Source organism: Poeciliopsis prolifica, unplaced genomic scaffold (assembly GCF_027474105.1).
Source record: "Poeciliopsis prolifica strain line A6 unplaced genomic scaffold, Auburn_PproV2 SCAFFOLD223, whole genome shotgun sequence".
Classification (NCBI taxonomy): Eukaryota; Metazoa; Chordata; class Actinopteri; order Cyprinodontiformes; family Poeciliidae; genus Poeciliopsis; species Poeciliopsis prolifica.
Window position 1 is genome coordinate 4,600 of NW_026562598.1, and position 21,805 is coordinate 26,404.

The 21,805-nt window shown below is 45.0% G+C and overlaps 1 protein-coding gene across 1 annotated transcript in view; it reads left to right on the top strand.

The window, feature by feature from the left end:
• Window positions 1–747: 747 nt before the first annotated feature.
• LOC129357049 (plexin A3-like) overlaps window positions 748–21,805 on the top strand; it is a 53,989-nt gene continuing 32,931 nt past the window's right edge. Inside the window, 10 exon segments of the mRNA XM_055026573.1 lie at window positions 748–1,021; window positions 1,024–1,102; window positions 1,104–1,130; window positions 1,202–1,392; window positions 1,625–1,636; window positions 1,639–2,171; window positions 2,263–2,427; window positions 5,301–5,483; window positions 20,179–20,319; window positions 20,451–20,551. Coding sequence (XP_054882548.1) covers window positions 832–1,021; window positions 1,024–1,102; window positions 1,104–1,130; window positions 1,202–1,392; window positions 1,625–1,636; window positions 1,639–2,171; window positions 2,263–2,427; window positions 5,301–5,483; window positions 20,179–20,319; window positions 20,451–20,551 — 1,622 coding nt within the window. The 5' untranslated portion in view covers window positions 748–831.

Consider the following 21,805-nt stretch of genomic DNA (forward strand, 5'->3'; position numbering starts at 1 on the left):
CAGACTGACGGAAACCCGAAGGTCAGCACTGCTGGCTAACGCTAAAGCACCAGGATGATATTTAGTAAAAGCTAATGCTAGAGTGCTAAAGTAGTGACATCATTGTAGTCATGTGACGTTCAGGAACAAATCCTCTGAGCGGGATCTGCTGAGGGCTCACAGCCAGCAGTGAAGATGAGGAAGGTGGGCTGCCTTCGTCCTTGGTTATTGTTTACTCTTAATTTTAGTGGAGTTTCATTTTTCTGTTATTCGTTTCTATTTTGAAAAATGCTGACATTGCACAAAATCCCCATAGAGCAACATGGAAATTTCAGATTTTAGTTTTGGTGTTATACACGTCATTTCATGAAAATATATTTAGTACACTATACAAAAAACAAACTTCTGTCCCTTCAAAATAAGAGTCTGAATATTGTCCAACAGTTTTGAAGATTTCTCAGCAGTTGATGAGACATTTTTCAAAAATTCAAACAGGGTTAGCTAAGCGTGCAAAATGTTTTCAAAGTTATCACAATGTGCAAATCTGTTTAGCAGATTAGTGTAATGTGCTAATCGGTTTCAACAGTGTGAACAAACTCCAGTGGTGTTTGAAGTTCTGGTAACAGAAACAGGACAGATTTGATTCTGATTGGCCCTTCAGTCAGTTAGCTAAGCCGCTAAGCTAGATATTAGCTCTGCTAGCATTACTGGAAGTTCAGCTGGAACCAAACCTGAACCGGTTGGTTCAGGTTTGGTTCTGACCCGGTCTCTCTCTGTGTCTCTGCAGTCATGGATCAGTGAAGCGGATCTTCATCGGACCCGCAGCACCTCCTCTTCCTCTCTTGCTCCACCATGCTCCCCTCCTCTCTCTCCTCTCCTCTTCCTCTCCTCCTGCTCCTCTTCCTCCTCCCGTCCCTCCTCCTCCTCCCGGCCCCGTCCTCCCTGGCGTCGGGCCGGGCCGAGTACAGGGCGCCCGACGCGTCCTTCACCCACCTGGCGGTGCACCGACGGACGGGCGAGGTTTTCGTGGGCGCCGTGAACCGGTGGTGAAGCTGAGCGCCGCCCTGCTGGAGCTGAAGAGTCATGTGACCGGCCCGGTGGAGGACAACGCCCGCTGCTACCCGCCCCAGCGTCCGCGCCTGCGCCCACCGGTCGGTCCCCGATCCGTCCGCGCCGACTCCGGCCTGCCTCGCCCTCTGACCTCTGACCTCTCTGCCCCCAGGCTGGAGAGCACGGACAACGTGAACAAGCTGCTGCTGGTGGATTATACTGGGAGCAGACTGGTGGCCTGCGGCTCCATCTGGCAGGGCGTCTGCCAGTTCCTGCGGCTCGACGACCTCTTCAAGCTGGGAGAGCCGCATCACCGCAAGGAGCATTACCTGTCCGGCGCCAAGGAGCCCGACGGCATGGCAGGTAGGGGACTGTGGGGCAGGCTGGGAAACCAGGCCTTTGGATCCAAACCAGCAACCTTTCAGAATGACGCCGATATCGTGAACTCTTCTCTTGAGATGGGAGTTTCAACGGTCAAACATTTACTTCCTGTCGCTGAGCTGCAGCCGTATCCCTGCGCCTCCTCCTGAGCAGCCGGGTCGGCCTTCCCCGGACGCCCGGAGGTTCTCTAACTCCTTTTCCTCTCTCTCTGCAGGCGTGGTCGTCGGGAAGATGATTGGACGGCGGAGTCCAGGAAGAAGAAGCCGGTGAAAGGCAGCAGCCGGCTGTTCATCGGCGCCGCCATCGACGGGAAGTCGGAGTACTTCCCCACGCTGTCGAGCAGGAAGCTGGTGGCCGACGAGGAGAACAACGACATGTTCTCGCTGGTCTACCAGGACGAATTTGTGTCGTCGCAGATCAAGATCCCGTCGGACACGCTGTCCCCCTACCCGGCCTTCGACATCTACTACGTGTACGGCTTCTCCAGCCGGACCTACGTCTACTTCCTGACGCTGCAGCTGGACACCCAGCTGACCCAGATGGAGGCCGGCGGGGAGAAGTTCTTCACCTCCAAGATCGTGAGGATGTGCTCCAACGACACCGAGTTCTACTCGTACGTGGAGTTTCCTCTGGGCTGCACCAAGGACGGCGTGGAGTACCGGCTGGTCCAGGCCGCCTACAGGCAGAAGCCGGGCCGGCGGCTGGCCCAGGCGCTCGGCCTGGGTCCGGACGACGACGTTCTGTTTGTGGTCTTCTCGCAGGTGAGCTCCTCGCGTCTCTTCCTGTGCTGCTGCGCCGCGGTGCGGGCGTGGAACCGGCAACTCTGACCCGGACCGCCGTTTCTGTGTCCAGGGTCAGAAGAACCGCTCCAACCCGCCCAGAGAGACGGTGCTGTGTCTGTTCACCCTGCATGACATCAACCTGGCCATGAGGGAGCGCATCAGCTCCTGTTATCGCGGAGAGGGACACCTTACGCTGCCGTGGTTACTCAACAAAGAGCTGCGCTGCATCCACACTGTGAGTCGGCGGCAGAACGCGTCACTGAGGTCAAAAACGTTTTGGCAAAGTTTCCTTTTTGCGTAAATTTGATGCTCTAAGGGATTGTTTCCTGTTTTTCCATCGTTTCTGGCCTGATGCAGCAACACGCCGCCTCCATCGTGCGCTGGCGTTCGTCTCACAGCTTCGGGGTCTGATGGCGGTGTTTCTCTGAGTCCAATCAGATTCCCAGATTGTTCCGGATCCGCTCCGCAGGGTTCTGAACTCGGCTCCTTTGTAGGCTAGGAATGAAGAACGGAGCAGAGGGAAACGTGTTCAGTGTGAGCTGCAGTGGGGTCATTTCAGGTCGGGGGTAGACGATGTTCGTATTCACGGCGGTAATGGCCTGCAGTCGTTACCATGGCAACCGGGCAGGGAGCCTCAGGAGCGGCGATCTGGGCCGGCCCGGTTCGGGGCGCAATGGGGGAAGCAGAACCGGCCAATCAGCCTCACGCTGATGAAAGCCATAAAACATCAGGACCTGGGCTGAGCAATGGAGGGTGGGGCCCTGGGGGGCGGGGCCTCTGGTGGGGGCGGGGCGCACGGCCCATCTGACCCGCTTCCTTTATCAGCAGCAGCAGGGTGTGTGAATGTGACAGGCCCATTCTTCACTAAGCGTCTGCAGCACCTTGCTGTGGTGTGTGTGTGTCTGGTGTGTGTGTCTGGTGTGTGTGTGTGTGTGTGTGTCTGGTGTGTGTGTCTGGTGTGTGTGTGTGTGTGTGTGTGTGTGTGTGTGTGTCTGGTGTGTGTGTGTGTGTGGGTTTGGGTTCAGCCGGTGAGGAGCTTTCAGTTCTCCTGGCGGTCTCGCATCACGCTGCTTTTATACTGTTTTATTAATAGTTTTAGTTTGATTTTTCCGGTTACACGAAGCTACAGCCATGTCAAATGCTTTGTCCACTTAGTTAAAGACAGATCTGAAAATCTCGTCCCATAAACTCAGGCGACCAGAACAGTTTCTGTGACTCGTATTAAAACTGGACAGATAGAAATGTTAGAGCTGCTAGAGCTCTAACATTTCTGTTAACGTTTTTAGCGGTTCATTGAATTAAATCTGTTTGTTGCTCCTCTCTGCAGTGCAGCAGGTTGAACTCATCCTGCAGGGCCGGTCCAAGGCTGCATGAGGCCCGGGGCAGAGCCTGACTTTGGGGCCCCTCTTGCTGCTAGAACATCAGAACCTCTAGCAGCTTCTGTTGGATTTAATCTGGGAGATTAAAGTAGATTAACTGGCCAACCTGACAACTATAATTACAGTTTATTCATTTGTATTTGTGAACAAACGGCTCAAACTCAAAGATTAACCTCGCAGCATCAGATTGTTGCTATGGTCACAATCTAACTGTGGATGTTGCTCTTTGAAGTTTTACAAAGTAAACTTGCCAGCTCCTTAAAATCTTATATTTAAATGTTAAACAATTTAAAATATTTTACTTTATGCTGAAACCATTAAATCAACTTTAGTAGCATTTATAATCTCAATAAACAAATGTTCCATTTATACATCTGTGGTTTTTGTTCAAATATGATCATTTATGGCCCCTGAAGCCCGGGGGCCGAGGACCCGCTGCCTTCATGTGGATTAAACACAAGTGCAAATAATTAATATTCATTTAATTGCATTTTTTGATTTGCTGTTTTTTCAGACTAGTTGTGGTTTAAATAGTTTCAGTGGAGATGTTTTCCTGTAACATCCAGTAATATTTTTACATTTCCTGTCTAATCAACATCTTTCATACAAAAACACGGCTGATTGCTGATGTAAAAACTAATTGTGGGTTCCTTCAAGCTTTAAAAACTTATCATAACATCTGCAACCTATTTTTCATTGATATCAATAAATATAGAGACTGTAAGTGAAATAAATGAACAGTCAGACATCATGAGATGAAACTGAGTGGATGGGACCTTAAAGCAGCTGCTGTAGCTTCTGGATTTATTCTTATTTTAATGTGTTTCTGGTTGAACTGAGGAAGTTACTGAAGGTTTTCTGTGGAAGAAGAAGAGCTGTTGCTAAGGTTCAGTTTCCTGTGTGGTGCGGCGCGGCTTTAACTCGGTAATGACAGGGTGTTAGCCGACCTCGAACTGGATCTGCACAGCCTTTAATAACTTGTCTCCTCCCTGCTTCATTCTTTCTGAACTGTGGAAGGAAACCTGAAATTTTCCAGGAATATCATCAGCCTGTTCCTGACATGGAGCTCCAGCTCCGCCTGCAGAGAAGCAGAACCATCTCTGGACGATGGCTTAGAAAAGATGGACTTTGCTTCACTGTTTGACTTGTGAACATGAAGCTGCACAGACCTGGAGGTTCCTGGAGCTCCACTGGTTCCTGATGTTTCACGCAGTCGCTTCATATTTAAACTGATGTTTGTGCTAAAATCAGCCTGGCGTTCACAGAGACTGCTGGACTTCTGGAAAGTGACAGAAATCCTCTGAAATCAAAAACTTAAACATTTAACTTTGGACATGGAAAACATTTAAAATATTCAAAAATAAATAAACAAAAACGGAAACAACAATAATTAAAACAGATTATGAAGTTTGTGTCACCAAACTTTGGTTTTAAAAACATATCATTCAGCCAGAACAGGGAAAACAAGCAAAAGGAGCAGGTAGTGCAAACTCACTTTGAGCAGCGTTTTTCAAAATGGCAGCTATTGATTATAAAATGGGAACATTGCTTTAAGGGTTCGGATCACCCTAACCCTACTCTTAATTGTGGATCTTGTTTTAATTTGTCATGCCATTGATTGATTTATTGGTTATGGTGGCAGGTGGGGGAGGGTCTCTCAGCCTCATGGACGCCACCATGACTCCTCCTAACATCTGATCCTGGTTTCGCCGTCTTTATGTCTCCACAGCCAAAGCAGATCGGGGATGATTTCTGCGGCTTGGTGCTGAACCAGCCGCTGGGAGGCCTGAGAGTGATTGAAGGACAGCCGCTCTACGAGGACCGGACCGAGGGCATGGGCGCCGTGGCCGCCTACACCTATGGAGACGACACCGTGGTGTTCGTGGGAACTCGAAGCGGACAGCTGAAGAAGGTAGGAGGCATGGAGGGACGAAGCCGAATTAATGTCTTCCTGGTGCATTTTAGACTTGTCCTGGAGAAATGTCACGTGGTCTGAGAAACTAGCTGAGGGAGAAGCTAGCCGATTCTCGCGGACAGAGAAGATCCTTCCTTGCTGAACCAGGTTGGCAGAGCCGATGGTTCCAGGTGGATCGGGTCGGTGGTTTATCGCGTTGAGCCGGTCGCCGAACCAAGCGGCTCGACGTCTAGGTTGCAGGTCTGTTTTCCTCCAACTGCTTCTGAGTCCTGCTCAGACCTCTGATGCTCAGACCCTCAGCAGCTCAGCCAGGTTCTGGTTCTGGTTCAACAGAAAATAGTGACAATATTCGGCTGAGGAAGTTCTGCAGGTTCTGGAACTATGCCAGCAACCTCAGAGGAGCAGCAGTCCGAAAGCCGTTCAGGAGTCCTGCAGAATCTGGATCTGGCTCTGATCAGCCGGGCGGCGCCGCAGCGCGTCTCGGGTTCCTGCGGCCCGGTGGGTCTGGCAGCAGAACAACAACTGTCCTTACACTCTTCCTCCTGGGACGCCTGGGCTTCCTGCCCCTCCCATCCTGTGACATCACCCTGCCTGACCAATCAGCTGTCAGATAAGCCAAAACTACCGGTCCATTTTTCATGTCTCCATGGAAATGGCTCAAAGCCGGTCCCGCTTGCTGCGGCCAGGCTTCTTCTGGCGCTGAGCTGGAGACGAACAGAACCTCAGACAGGACATACGATCGGGCCTGGAGCGGTTCTGATCGGAGCTACAGCTCCCCTCAGAGGCTGGAAGAACCTCTGCAGGTCCAGAACCAGAATCTTTCTCTTCATCATCATCCTTACAGTCATGTAGCCGCTGCGTCCGCTTGCTGTGATTGGTTGGTGTCGCTTTTATAGGTAGAACCTGTGGAGTAGAATCAGCTGAGATCTGAGTCTGTTTTTGTTCTGATCCGAAATCAGGAGCCGGGCTGCAGTTAGAGCCGAAGAAGCCATGAACCCGCTCTGATTGGTGGGATTGCAGCAGAAAGTTGCACACCTGGGCTCTTACACACACACTCACACACGCACACACACACACACACCCAGACACACACACACACACACCCACACTCACACCTGCACACCCAGACACACTCACACCTCCACACACACACACAAACAAACACACACACACACACACTGAACAGGAAGCTGTCTCTGCTCAGCCTCCGTTGAGGACCAGCTGGTGTTTTTGTTTTGATCGTATCTAAATTAGATTAGAGACGATTTACTGTTGCCTTGGCAACAGAGCAATCATCCTTAGCCCACCCTAACCCTGGGTTGACGGGTCCAGTCCAAGTTTTTGTCGGTTCTGTAAAAATCCAGCACTGAGGCAGGAAACGTCCTTCTGCAAATAAACAAGAGAATGAAATAAACACGGGAGAAGAAGCTGTTCCTGTGTGGTTCTGGTTCTGTTGGACCTGCTGCTGTTCATTGTTTTGTTGCATCCGATGACAAAAAGAAGTGTTGATGTTCTCCAGGTCTGCTAACCCAGCAGTTTATCTGAATGGCTTCATTCCTTGAATCTGGCAGAGGAACAGATTCGAGTCCAGACTTCAGCTCCAATTCGCCTCCCAGGATCCTAAAGGACTCTGGGAGCTGCAGGTCCAAGCCTAGAACAACTTTGACTAAACCTTGAATAAATCTTGAATAAACCTTAAATGAACTTTGAATGTGTTGAAAATAAATGTACTTGAGTAAGAATAGCACTTAAGAAGTTTCTGTCCAAGAAGTAGAAAGTAGAAAGAAAGTCATTGGGTAAAATGGCCAAAATAACCATTTTATCAGATAAATACTAAGTAACATCTGATTTAATATTTTTAAATTATGTCATCAGTAAAAAAACCAAAGTTATGTTAAGTTTGGTACTGCAAAGACTAAACTGAAAAGTGTTTCGTAATGTTATTTTTACTGTCCACCTGAATGCTGTGATGTGAAAGAGGCTCCCAGATATTTTGAATTTGAATCATGTGGATTGGATTTAGAGCTAGCTTTACTTGTAATTTCTATACAATAAAACTTCTCAGATCTACATAGATAGAAATCTATATAAAAATATTGCCCATGTTTTTGGTCCCATACTGGTAGGACTGGTACCGGTTCTCACTCTGCACTGAAAGCTCCAGCCGTCCTGATGGACGTTTGTTTCTCAGACGGCCGGTGTTAGGAGTGAACAGATGCTTTTGATCCGTTTCCTGTTTTTGGTTAGCGTAAACCTGAAGTCCTGGCAGCTGCATCTCACTCTGCTGTTAAATCGTTAATGCTGCCTAAAAAGGCGAGAGTGGCTCATCTCTGCAGGGTGGAAGATCTTTGTCTCATCATCTGTCCCTGTAAGCGTCTCTGCTCTTAGCTAATGCCTCTGGAGCTGTCAGTGTGCGCCGCAGTGATTTACTCTGTTTACCTGACTGTTTGACCCCCCAGTGTGTGTGTGTGTGTGTGTGTGTGTGTGTGTGTGTGTGTGTGTGTGTGTGTGTGTGTGTGTGTGTGTGTGTGTGTGTGTGTGTGTCTGTGTGGCTGGCTGTCAGGCTCTTTCTGCTGCGGTTCTGTTTTGTGTATGTTTCCAGTAATTATTTAATGCAGTGGCTTGTTACTCTGTTTTCCTTTTTTGCTGCAGCTGCCACAGTAATAAATAGAGGCGTTTTTGAAGCAACCTTTAAACGCCTACATATGTGTGTGTGTGTAGTCATATTATTCATTAGGGCCTTTTCTGCTAGTATCAGTTAACTCCTGAAGGCAGCTGAGCCTTTGGGACCAGAGGAGAAACTTGATGTTTATGTAGCAAAGTCCCATTTCTCAGGTTCTGAATCCATCTTGTGTATTAGATTTCAGTCAGGACTGTACTGGCACTGGTACTAGTTAGGCCCAGATGGAGTTCCTGAAATGAGTGGAAGTCAGTAATATTATGGTTTATTATTATTTATTATGGTTTGAGATACAACTGTGAGTGTGTGTGTGTGTGTGTGTGTTCGTGTGTGCGTGTGTGTTCGTGCGTCTGTGTACTTGTAAATACACCTGTTCGGAGATCGCAGTCATTAAAGGTAATATGAGGACTCTTGTGGATACAGGGACATTTTTATTCAACCTGGTTTAGTTCTGGATGTGAATCACTAAAGATTGAATTTTGTTTTTTAGTCTAATTATCTGATAATAACCAGATAATTAGACTCAACTGGTGAAGAACATTTTAAGTTCTTCACCAGTTAAGTGAAGAACTCAACTGGTGAGTTGAATATTCTAGAATTTCTTTCTAGAAAGAAATGTATTCCTTCTAAAAAAGAAGGAACACAATGCACCAATCTGAAGGTTGAAGAACCTGAAGTACAGATTAAAAATTATAAATATGTTTGTCATTGATGCAGTCAAGTTACAATCTTTCCATCTGCTTCCAAAAGTTTTTTTACAGCCACGTGCAGGTAAAAGTGACTGTGGTTCAATCCTGAAGTCAAGCTTTCTGTTATCTTTTCTTCCCCCCACATGAAGCAAATGTTTAGTCAAATGATGTAATATTTTTTAATTTAACAGCTTTTAAGACCCAACTCACTCACTGTGACTACCTACAGATTTCACATGGCTGTTATTGGAAAGTGTCACCATATCTGGCTACTTAAATGAATTTTTTTTATCTATAAACAGATTGCTGAATAACTCAGACATGGATGTTTTTAAAGATTTGCTTCCTTTTTGTCTTTACATGTAAATATTTTTGGTGAATGAAGCAGTTGAGCGTTATGGATGAAAGAAGATGCATAGAAATGTTCATGGTTTGTTTTCCATCCGAGTGCCACCATGTCGCCTGCTTCCTGTCCTGCAGCTGCTGTTATCACCGTAACACAGATCAAGCTGGCTGCTGCTGGAGGCGGTTTCCTAACATACTTATTTGGTTAAATTGTTTAAATCAGACTAAATCTCTGAAATATTGTCCAGAGTAGGGAAGCCTATTCCAGCGAAATGCTTGGTGCTTGCTATGGATGTGATCATCCTCCTGTTTCACCTTGGGAAATGACTTCATCTCTTTCTGTCATCCCCCCGCATAGCGGCCCCTCCCCCTCTCCCAGACCCCTTGCTCTTATTATTGACTTTGTTTTAGAGATAAATCCATAAGACGGTCTCCTAGGAGGCATTTTAGCTTCACGTTAGACACAAATAGTCACATTAAAACCATGTGGCCTGGATGGAAGACTGCAGGTGGTTGTTAAACCTGTGAGAGATTTAAACGGCCACGCCCGATAAATCAGAGCATGTGTAGAAAACCGCTGCAGAGTGTCATAGCATTCACCTTCAGTCTCCAAATTTCACTCATTCACTTCCTGTTGAGAAATTCCCCACAGAATCCCCACCGGCAGAAATCCTTTGGAAGCAAAGAGTGGCGTGTGGGTATGTGTGTTTGTAATACATTGTGGGGACCATTTTTCTGACACATACTATGGTGGGGGGACCTACTGCTCCTTGTGGGACCAAAGCCTCATCCCTATGAGGGAAACACTGTTTTTGCATCAGGGGTCAGATTTAGGACTAAGGTGTGAATTCAGTTTTGGTTAGGGTTAGGATACAAGTTAGGTTTAGGCTGTAGAAATGAATGGAAGTCGATGGAAAGTCCCCACAAAAGATAGCTACATCAAACAGGTAGCTGTGGGTGTGTGCGTGACCTCTGGTGTCACAGCAATTCAAGCAAATCTTTAATTAGTTCTTCATAATTACTGAAATGTGGAAATTGGATTTTAATGGTGGATTATTTCCAGGTTAGTTTTGCAGAAAAATTAATTGAAAAACAAAAACCAGGACATTTCAGCTGATTTAAAGTATAAAACTGTTTTTTGTGTAAGTCTGAATGAAAAACTGTGTGTATTTAAATTATCTGTTAAATGACTAATGATTCCTGTCAGCCTCCTTCTGGTATCACTGACTTCTTTAGTTACTTTATTAGTAGCAAAGCAGTTTTTTATTGCAATACTTTTTTGAACACATTTAGCTAAGAATCCATGTAAAACTACTATGTTCTTATTTACGTGCATATATATTTACTAATGAGTTCATTAAATTGTTTGGGAAGTTAATTGGGACTGAAATGGTTTCAAGTCAAACTAAACTGTTCTGAAGAGCAGCAGGATATTAGAAAATCATGTGATATTTATCATCATGTTGAATTTTTAAAGACATGTGACTTGCGGTAAATAGATGTGCTGTTTCCCTTCAGAGAGCCTGAATGTACATCTACATGATTATCTGATATTTTACTCCAGTCTAAGACTTTCTGTATGATGAAAGTCTTGTGATTTTTCAGGCTTACTGTTGCCATATTCTCATACAGCCATAGGCGTAAATCCCAGGAGAGCTTGGGGGGCCAGACCCCTCTCCCCTAAACTTGGAAAAGTCTAGAATCCCCTCCCCCCAAAAAAAAAAATTATCAAAGAAATGTTTGCATGTACATAATATCAATATGAAGAGGCAAATAAGAATACATTTTTAAGTCCCCCCTCACTTTATTAGAACAATGGTTCAGTCCAAAGTGCAGGAGGAGCAACAGCAGCACTGAACAGCTCAGGCTCCGTTAGAGCCACTGAAGTGAGAAGCTAGCTGTTAGCTGTGGCTCTTCAGCTCAAATAAATACCCTCCAGTAAATAAATACTTATAGCAAAAGACATGAAACACATTTATTTACTTTCACTTCTCAGTGGGAAGAAACGCATTAACAATAAAAATCAAACTGCAGTTCATTATTTCATTACATGGGGCTGAATCATGATAAGCTGCCTCATTAGCAAACTGCGTTCATAGCTTTTTTTGTTAAAGGTAGTAAACATTTCATTCATATTTAATTCTTTAACTTTTATTTAATTAGAAGAGTTTGAAACGGGATGGAAGAGCTGAGCAAGTGACCGACAGCTCAGTGTGGGAGCCAAGAACAGAAGAGAACAAAGAAATTTACAAAAAATTATGCCTGGGGCGAGCTGTGGTGGCGCAGAGGTTAGCACGCCCCACGTTTGGAGGCCTCAGTCCTCAATGTGGACGTCGCAATCTTTGCCGCATGTCTTCCCCTCTCCTCGCCTTCTTTCCTGTCTACTGTCAAAAATACGAGGCGCGAGCGCCGCAAAAGCTCTTCGGAGAAAAAAAATGATAAAAAAAAAGCTAAGCCTTTATTAGTCGCTGTCTTCGATGTAAAGTCAATAAAATGTGAATATTTTTCTATATAAATTCTGGTTCTTTAATTGTTACGTTTAAGTTATGATTCTCCCCAGATATTCATTTCCATCTGCCTGCTGGTTCTCTGTCATCCAGGATATTACAAAATAAAGAAACTTAAGTTATAATTTAAATAGGCCATAACTTGTGTTGGGAGCCATTTCGATGTCAATGTTTATGAGAAATTTTATTAAGAGGAGTTACTCATTAAAGCTTTTGAATTTAGAACCTTAAATTTAAATGTTTTTGTAAAGGTGTAGCAGAGATTAGATCAGTCAGACTGAACAAAACTCATATAGAAGCAATATTTGAATTTTAATTTTACTTCTCTGCAGGCTGCTTACTGAGAATAAAACATGTTTGATGTGCATTACTCGTCATTTTTGGTCCTGCAGCTTGAATGTGGTTTAAAAGCTTTTAAAACCATGTTTTACATTCCATTTCAATGGAACCTCGCTGACCCCCCCAAAATTGCTCTTGAGAAATGTTTCTGTTTGTGGTCCCCCAATAATGATATGGGATTTATGCCCTTGCATACAGCCTTACTGTCCTTTCCAGTAACTATGTGCAATCTGAAGATGAATAGAGAAATTATCAAATCTGATGAATGCAGTTTTTTGTTCAAGGGTAAAGTTCTTTAAAACTCATCACTAAAAGTTTCTAACATGTCAGTCGATCCTCTGTAGATCGGGAGATCTTTAATATCTCTGAATAATTGGTGCGTAACCTCTGTCAGTTCTGTTGTCTGTTCTTATCGATCTGTCCCTGTGGTTCAGCGCACGTCACTCCCCATCTATCTTCACCGAGGTTCTGCTGTTGCTCCGATTCTCAGAACCGGCTGCGTTTGGTTGCCTGGTCATCAGGCCACAGAGTCACGGTCAGAGCTGCATACAGTCGGCTGTAATCATCTATTGTTTAGTTACTCAGTGGAAAAGCAGGCTGGGTGCTAATACTTTTTGGGGGTTGGGTCCAGGGTGTTGGGTGCTACCTGCTCTAGTGCTCTAGGGGACGGTAGAGCACCCTGCCAGTGGCCTGGCATGTTAAAATGTTAAAAGTTACTATAATTTAGAGCTGCATAATCTGGCATCATAATCTGGAAATGGCAGCGCTTGAGGCCAACAGGCAGCTGCAGGAACGGTGCAATCAAAACGACCAGATCGATGCATCAGGTATAAAGCTAGCTGACTCAGTCTTCACTGTCTCTACTGTCTGTGAAAATAAACGAGGCTCAGGCTGGCAGGGGACATGTAAAGCCTGATGGGCCCGCCAGGCTGATGGCACACCGAGGGAAATGCTGAATACTTTTTGGGCGCTCGTCCATTATGTTTCTGTGTAAATCTGAGCCACAAGTAGAAAACAGGTTTGTTGTGACGTCTTCAGGGTCAGAAACTGGGAGGAGCCAGGAGGCAGGAATATCAGCATCTCATGGAGCGAGGAGGGGAAATCTGGAGAAGCTTGGATCTAACCCTAACCTTCACATGATCAGGAAACTCCAGGAGATCCAGCTCCAAACTGTCCCCTGGTGGTAGATCAGGCTGGAGAGAGGACGGAGGATGTCTTCATAAGCCGAAGTCCAGCAGGGTCTCGCTGTCATATTTTCTGATTTGGCCTCTGAACACCACGTGTCACTTCCTGTTTCCTTAATCAGCTCAGCTGTGGGATCTGTCTGATTCCAGCAAACCGGCTCTGAAGCCGATATCCAATCAAAACTTGTCTCCAATTAAGCAAAAGAGCACAGACTGCAGTTGAGCCACTAAAAACCAGTTGGCAATGCTTTGCTTTGATTTGTCCAGACCCTGAGAAAGAAACGACTGGAGGCGTCGTCTAAGCATTTTACATTTGACGCAATCGCCAACGTTTGCAATGTACCGGTTCGACAAAGTGAAGCACACCGGAACTCTTCAAATTTATCAGCTTTCCTTTTTCAGCTCACATAAATCTGATCTCAATCTGTGCCCTCAAAATTACATTTACATGATGAAATGACTCCAAGGGTCTGAAGATGTTTGATAAAAATGACATCATATAATGACAAATCTGAAGATTCAAACATATAAATGTTTGTCAAAAGTTATAATTTGATCAAACAAGTGATTTTAGGGGAACTGAAAATCCTGAATATTTTCCTTCTGATAAAAACATTTATGATCTCTAATCTGATTTCTATGTGTTACTGTGAGCTACAATAGAAATTACAGATATATCTTTGCTTTTCTTGTTTCAGCCTGGAACAAAATCCTAAATATTTGAACTTCAAATATTCATAAATATCTTTAAAAATTCACAAATATCTTTCAACGTTTTAATATGTGTTTACAAACAGAAATAATGTTGGAGGAAAATTGTGATAGATATTGCTGATATTAAAGCTAAAGAGGACAACAATATGTAAAAATGATAAATGAAGAGCTGATTCATTCGGAGGTGGTGTGAGTGCAGACCTTCAGCCGGTTGATTATTATTCGATTGCCATGGAGACGATGGAGCGAATCATGCGGCTCCCTGGAGAGTCTCCATGGTATAGTCTCTAATTTCTGCATGGTGACAACAATGGCTGACTGTTTTTCAGTGGATTCAGTGGATCCGCTAAATCCAGAGGATCCGGTGAATCCAGTGGATCCGGTGAATCCAGTGGATCCGGTGAATCCAGTGGATCCGGTGAATCCAGTGGTGTCATTTCCATTTTGTTTGTATTTCCTCTAATTCATGTAAAGGTCTCTGAATTGCCTTGTTGCTATATAAATAAAATTACCTTAGCAAAGCTTAAAGCTGAAACAGTAAAAGTTTTTTTTCCTTCAGGATTTAAGTTTTAGACTTAGAGGACTGACCCAGTTCCATCAGGCCATGAGGCAAAACTCAAAGTTTGAAGCGGCAAATCATAAAGTCCTGAGAGGTCAAAGGTCGTTACAAGAGGTCAGGTGGTTCTGCAGAACTTCCTGTCCTCAGAACCAAAAACATAATCTTCTAATTTGTCCACATTATTGAGAAGAGAAACAGCAGCAGCTGGATGAAACCTGAGAGCAGCCTGTGTGTGTGTGTGTGTGTGTGTGTGTGTGTGTGTGTGTGTGTGTGTGTGGGTGTGTGTGTGTGTGTGTGTGTGTGTGTGTGTGTGTGTGTGCGCTGTAGTGAAAGCGGTGCAGGTGTTGAGTTTCAGGCCTTGCTAATGTGTTTGTGAATGGCAGTGTGAGGCAGACAGATGGAATGAGCTGAATGGGTCGCTAACAGATACTAATGGTTCTGATGCAATCCGATTTCCTGAAGAAAGCCCAGGTCTGTTCTGAAGGACTGTTCTTAAAGGGCCGGTATCGTTGGTTTTCACTGCCATGCTGCTTTGATTCTTTTATGTTGGAGAATTTCCTTAATTTCCATGGCAACCTTTCAGCTGTTAAAACATCTGGGTGGACCTAGCCCCGCCTTTGAGGTGCAGCTCCTCCCCTCGGCTCCTTCAGACTAGCCAGCAGCAATTAGCAAACAGCTGAGCCCATCATAGAATCTGCTGCTCAGAGCAACACTGGTAAAGATGTTAAAGGGTTAATAGAGGATTCATGTTGGGATGACTTCCTGGAGGCGGAGCTTTAGAGAGAGCAGTTCTTAAAGAGACAGACCCAATTTCAAGGCGTTACATCTGGAAGTCAATTTTATTCAAAGTCATATTTGATATACAAAAGATTTCATAACAACTGAAGGTAAAAATGATTGTGCAGGAGATATAAAATGGGACTATGTGCCTGGAAAAGCGGCCTGGTGCTGCTCCTTTAAAAAAAATCATGATACAAAATGAGAGAAAACTTCAGAGGCAGAAAGTCTGAGTCAGTCTTTTGTCCATGTCAGACCTCTGGATGGAAACTGAGGCAGCATCATTGCCACCAGCTCTGTCCTGTCCACTTTAACCCGACTTCGGTTCATGTGCTTATAAAATCCGATCTGGTTGTTGAGGTGTGAATGCTAATTGACCTCTGACCTCTGGTCCTCCAACGCCAAGCAAACCAGAGACCGCTCCAAAAGCAGGAAGTGGACTACAGCGTAGGGCATTCTGGGTAACCAAAGCTAACATGCTAGCCTAGCACTAGCAGCAGAAATGGCTCCTGGTCTTCAGCCAAAGACTAAGGAGAAATCACTAAACTCTGACGCCTCCATCTTGTTTCATCTGGTGAAGCAGGAAGTTGCTCTCAGTGTCTTCAGAGGTTTTAGTGTCGTTTCCTGCAGTGGTGCAGGCTGATTTGACTCAGAATCACAGCAGCTGGAGGTGAAGCAGATGTTCTGGTTCCAGTAGAACCGGGTCGACTGGACCATCAGAAGGAAAACATCCTATTTGGAGCAACTTCAGAAGATACCATAGAATTAGCTTATTGTAGTTTCTGTGTTTTGCTGTCGTTTTTCTATCTTTAATGGCCTTCTGGCCCAGATTTAGTCTCTGATACATCAACCTCAATTACAGACAAATAAAATCTTTGGAAACAACTTTTAAAAAATTGCAGAAAACAATATTTTTTTGGGGAAATACCAAAAATAAATCTATATAAATGTCTCATTCAATGGATCTGCTGTAGTCCAGTCAGTACAAGACTGAATCTGTGTATTATCAACTGAAAGCACCCACCCAACCACACACACACACACACACACACACACACACACACACACACACACACACACACACACACACACACACACACACATACAGAGGCCAGGTATGATCAGTTCTAGAGTCAGTTTTTCTGAAATGAGTTGCAGCTTTACTCCAACTACCAGACCTCCCTGTTCCCCCCCCCTTGCCAGCCCCTACACACACTCAGAGGTATTACGTTACACAGGAATGTGTGTGTGTGTGTGTGTGTGTGTGTGTGTGTGTGTGTGTGTGTGTGTGTGTGTGTGTGTGTGTGTGTGCGCGCGCGCACAGTGTCATGTTTCCAGCAGAATGTGACCAGCTGAGCAGAATAAACTTGCCATTAAAAAGCTTGTTTAACTCCAGCAGAACCTGTGACAGCTTTATGGAAGTGAAACTGAAGTGTTTACAGTAGCGGTTCTGATTCTGGAACAGGTGGGGTAGGTTGATTCAAGAAAAAAACAAATTGTTCCTTCAAAAAGTCCTCAGAACCGACCCAGTGACGGATTGTTTGAGCCATGTTTCAGGTGCAAACAGCTGCTGCAGGATGCTAATGCTAATCAAGAGGGCTCTGACCGTTCAGCTCACATGACCCCGACATGTTTCTGTTGGTTCTGGAGGTTCTAATGGTTCTGTTGGTTCTGGAAGTTCTGGAGGTCCGGTCCTCACATGGTGGGTAAAGTAGGAACACAGGAAGTGATCATGAGGACCGACAGCTTTCCAACAGCTGTGCTCTTTATCTGTGGCTGCGAGGTCAGAGGTCATGTGTAAGAGAAGGGCCTAGTGTGTCGGGAACAAAGCAGGTGCTGATGGTTAGAATGCCAGCCAAGGGGTCAAAGCTCAAAGGTCACTTCCTGTACTTCTGCATCACTGAGTTCTTCTTCATCTTCTGCTTTTACTCTCATCCCGTCCGTCTTCACATCTCTGGTCCGGTTCAACCAGGCAGTCCGGCCCGGTCGGGATTGGAAGCTTTTTCCAGAACCTTCTAACTGTGTTGCTGCCGTCTCTCTTGCTGCAGTGTCCTACTTTATCGTTTCCTCCCTGCTGCTCCGACTCTTTGTGTGTGTGTGTGTGTGTGTGTGTGTGTGGGTGTGCATGCGTGTGTGTGCGCGTGTGTGTGTGTAACTCGTCAGCTCTAATTAAGCCGGGCTGCTTAACGAGCAGACAGCTAATTAACTACACACTCGTCCTTCATCCCTTGTCTGACTTTCCCTTCTTACACCGTTTGTTCTCTTTCTTTCTATTGCATTTTTTCTTCCTCAGTATTTTATTCTATTTTTTTCTCTTTTTTTCCTTCCATTTATTTGTTGCCCATTTCTTCTTCCTCTTCCTCGATGGTGTTTTTCTGGGTCAGGGGGAGGGGAGGATTTGGGTCTCATTTTAGTTGCTCCACATATTCCTGCTGTATTCAGCATCCCTCCTCCTGCAGTTCCTCCTGGTGATGATGATGATGGTGATGGTGGTGATGATAGTGGTGATGAAGATGATGATGTGATGGTGATGATGAAGATTATGATGGTGGTGATGAAGATGATAGTGGTGCTGATGATGATGATAGTGATGATGATGATGATAGTGGTGATGATGATGATGATAGTGGTGATGATGATGATGATGATGATGATGATAGTGGTGATGATGATGATGATGATAGTGATGATGATGATGATAGTGGTGATGATGATGATGATGATAGTGGTGATGATGATGATGATGATGATGATGATAGTGGTGATGATGATGATGATAGTGATGATGATGATGATGGATGATGATAGTGGTGCTGATGTTGATGATGATGGTGATGATGATATTGGTGATGATGATGATGGTGATGATGATATTGGTGATGGAGATGATGATGTGATGGTGATGATGATTATGATGGTGGTGATGAAGATGATAGTGGTGCTGCTGATGATGATGATAGTGATGATGATGATGATAGTGGTGATGATGATGATGATGATGATGATATAGTGGTGATGATGATGATAGTGATGATGATGATGATAGTGGTGCTGATGTTGATGATGATGGTGATGATGATATTGGTGATGATGATGATGTTGATGATGATGGTGATGATGATATTGGTGATGGTGATGATGATGATGAAGATAGTGGTGATGATGATGATGATGATATTGGTGATAGTGATGGTGATGATGGTGGTGATGTTGATGATGATGGTGATGATGATGATGATGATAGTGATGATGATGATGATGATAGTGGTGATGATGATAGTGGTGGTGATGATGATGTTGATGATGGTGATGATGATATTGGTGATGGTGATGATGATGATGAAGATAGTGGTGATGATGATGATGATGATATTGGTGATAGTGATGGTGATGATGGTGGTGATGATGATGATGTTGATGATGATGGTGATGATGATGATGATGATAGTGGTGATGATGATAGTGGTGATGATGATAGTGGTGGTGATGATGATGATGATAGTGGTGATGATGATGATAGTGATGATGATGATAGTGGTGATGATGATGATAGTGGTGATGATGATAGTGGTGGTGATGATGATGATGATGATAGTGGTGATGATGATGATGATAGTGATGATGATGATGATAGTGGTGCTGATGTTGATGATGTTGATGATGATAGTGGTGCTGATGTTGATGATGTTGATGATGATAGTGGTGATGATGATGATGATAGTGGTGATGATGATGATAGTGGTGATGATGATAGTGGTGATGATGATAGTGGTGGTGATGATGATGATGATAGTGGTGATGATGATGATAGTGATGATGATGATAGTGGTGATGATGATGATAGTGGTGATGATGATAGTGGTGCTGATGTTGATGATGTTGATGATGATAGTGGTGCTGATGTTGATGATGTTGATGATGATAGTGGTGATGATGATGATGATTGGTGATGTGTGTGATGATGATGATGATGGTGATGATGATGGTGATGATGATATGGTGATGATAGTGAATGTGGTGATGATGATGAAGATGATAGTGGTGATGATAGTGGTGATGAAGATGATGATGATGATTATAGTGGTGATGATGATGATAGTGGTGATGTGATGATGAAGATGATAGTGGTGATGAAGATGATGGTGATGATGATAGTGGTGATGATGATGATGATAGTGGTGATGTGATGATGATGATGATGATAGTGGTGCTGATGTTGATGATGTTGATGATGATAGTGGTGCTGATGTTGATGATGTTGATGATGATAGTGGTGATGATGATGATGATATTGGTGATGGTGATGTGATGATGATGATGGTGGTGATGATGATGGTGATGATGATAGTGGTGATGGTGATGATGTTGATGATGATAGTGGTGATGGTGATGATGATGATGAAGATGATAGTGGTGATGATAGTGGTGATGAAGATGATGATGATGATTATAGTGGTGATGATGATGATAGTGGTGATGTGATGATGAAGATGATAGTGGTGATGAAGATGATGGTGATGATGATAGTGGTGATGATGATGATGTTGATGATGATGGTGATGATGATATTGGTGATGGTGATGATGAAGATGATAGTGGTGATGATGATGATGGTGATGATGATAGTGGTGATGATGATGATGTTGATGATGATGGTGATGATGATATTGGTGATGGTGATGATGAAGATGATAGTGGTGATGAAGATGATGGTGATGATGAAGATGAAGTCGTCGGGCCGACTCTGGAACTGGATCCAGTCTTTTTCTGTTGAAAGGTTCTGGTACCCAAAGAAATGGGTCTGTGGAGAATCTGGACCCAGTTCTGATCTGGTTCTGTTTCCTTCATCATGTGTTTTGTTGTTCGGTCGGGCTCACGGTTCTGCTCCTGTGTTTCAGATCCGAGTGGACGGCGTGCCGCCTCCGGCCCAGAACGCCTTGCTATACGAGACGGTGGCGGTGGCGGAGGGCCAGCCCATCCTGAGGGACATGGTGTTCAGTCCGGACCACCGCAGCATCTACCTGCTGAGCAACCGACAGGTAAGGCCCGGTTCTGATCCCCCAGAACCAATGGCCGGGTCCAGAGGTTCTGCTCGCTGTGACAAACCGGACCTTACAGCCATAACAGAGTCCATCCTGAATGCTATTGCTAGTTCTGGTTCTGTCTCCAGGTGACCAGGCTGCCGGTGGAGAGCTGCCAGCAGTACAGCAGCTGCTCCGACTGTCTGGGATCAGGAGACCCGCACTGCGGCTGGTGCGTCCTCTTCAACAAGTAAGATCATTCTTCTTCTTCTACTACTCACTGATTCATCACAGGGGCTCACCTGGAGGACCTGGAACGTCCTGGAAGGTCCAGCAGACTGGTTACTTTGGATGAAAGTCAATGCAAAGACCTCATGAAGATAGAAAGACCCACTGTGTGTGTGTGTGTGTGTGTGTGTGTGTGTGTGTGTGTGTGTGTGTGTGTGTGTGTGTGTGTGTGTGTGTGTGTGTGTGTGATTCCCTTAGGCGTCATTAATGTTGCTCTGAATTCTCCAATCTCTCATCTCGATGTTTGATGTTCAGCATCGAGATCATGCAGGAAGTTCCTGTTCAGAGCTCCATCAGTCAGCTGTTCCTTCAAAGTAAAAGCCTCAGCCACAGGGCTGAGAGCAGACCCAGGAGGCGGCTGGTTGGGTCTCTGAGTGTTTCTCTGAGTGTTTCTGCCAATATAAACTGGAGAGTCTCGGCTTGAAGGTTTCCTGAAGCCATGATGTCCTGACACTTTACTTAGCGACGCCCTCAAGGCTCCGTCTGTTTCCCCTGACAGTAGCTGGTTCTGGTATCCAGCTTTGCTCCTCTTCCTCCTCCTTCTCTCTCTGCTCATCTGCTGTCAATTAAAAGTAAACATATCAGCACTGCTGGTTGGAGATGCTGCTTTCTGCAGACTTCACCTTCACCTGTCAGCTGCTCTGCCTCCATCGCCGCCTTCTCGGTTATCAGGAGATGATAATCAGACAATCAGAAAAAGAACCTGAAGATGGATGGATGGATGGATGGATGGATGGATGGATGGATGGATGGATGGATGGATGGATGGATGATGGATGGATGGATGATGGATAGATGGATGGATGGATGATGGACGGATGGATGGATGGATGGATGGATGGATGGATGGATGGATGGATGGATGGATGGATGGATGGATGGATGATGGATGATGGATGATGGATGATGATGGATGGATGATGGATGATGGATGGATGATGATGGATGATGGATGGATGGATATGGATGATGATGGATGGATGATGGATGGATGATGGATGATGGATGGATGGATGATGATGGATGGATGATGGATGGATGGATGGATGGATGGATGGATGGATGGATGGACGGATGATGGATGATGGATGGATGGATGGATGATGGATGGATGGACGGATGATGGATGATGGATGGATGGATGGGTGATGGATGGATGGATGATGGATGGATGATGGATGGATGGATGGACGGATGATGGATGATGGATGATGGA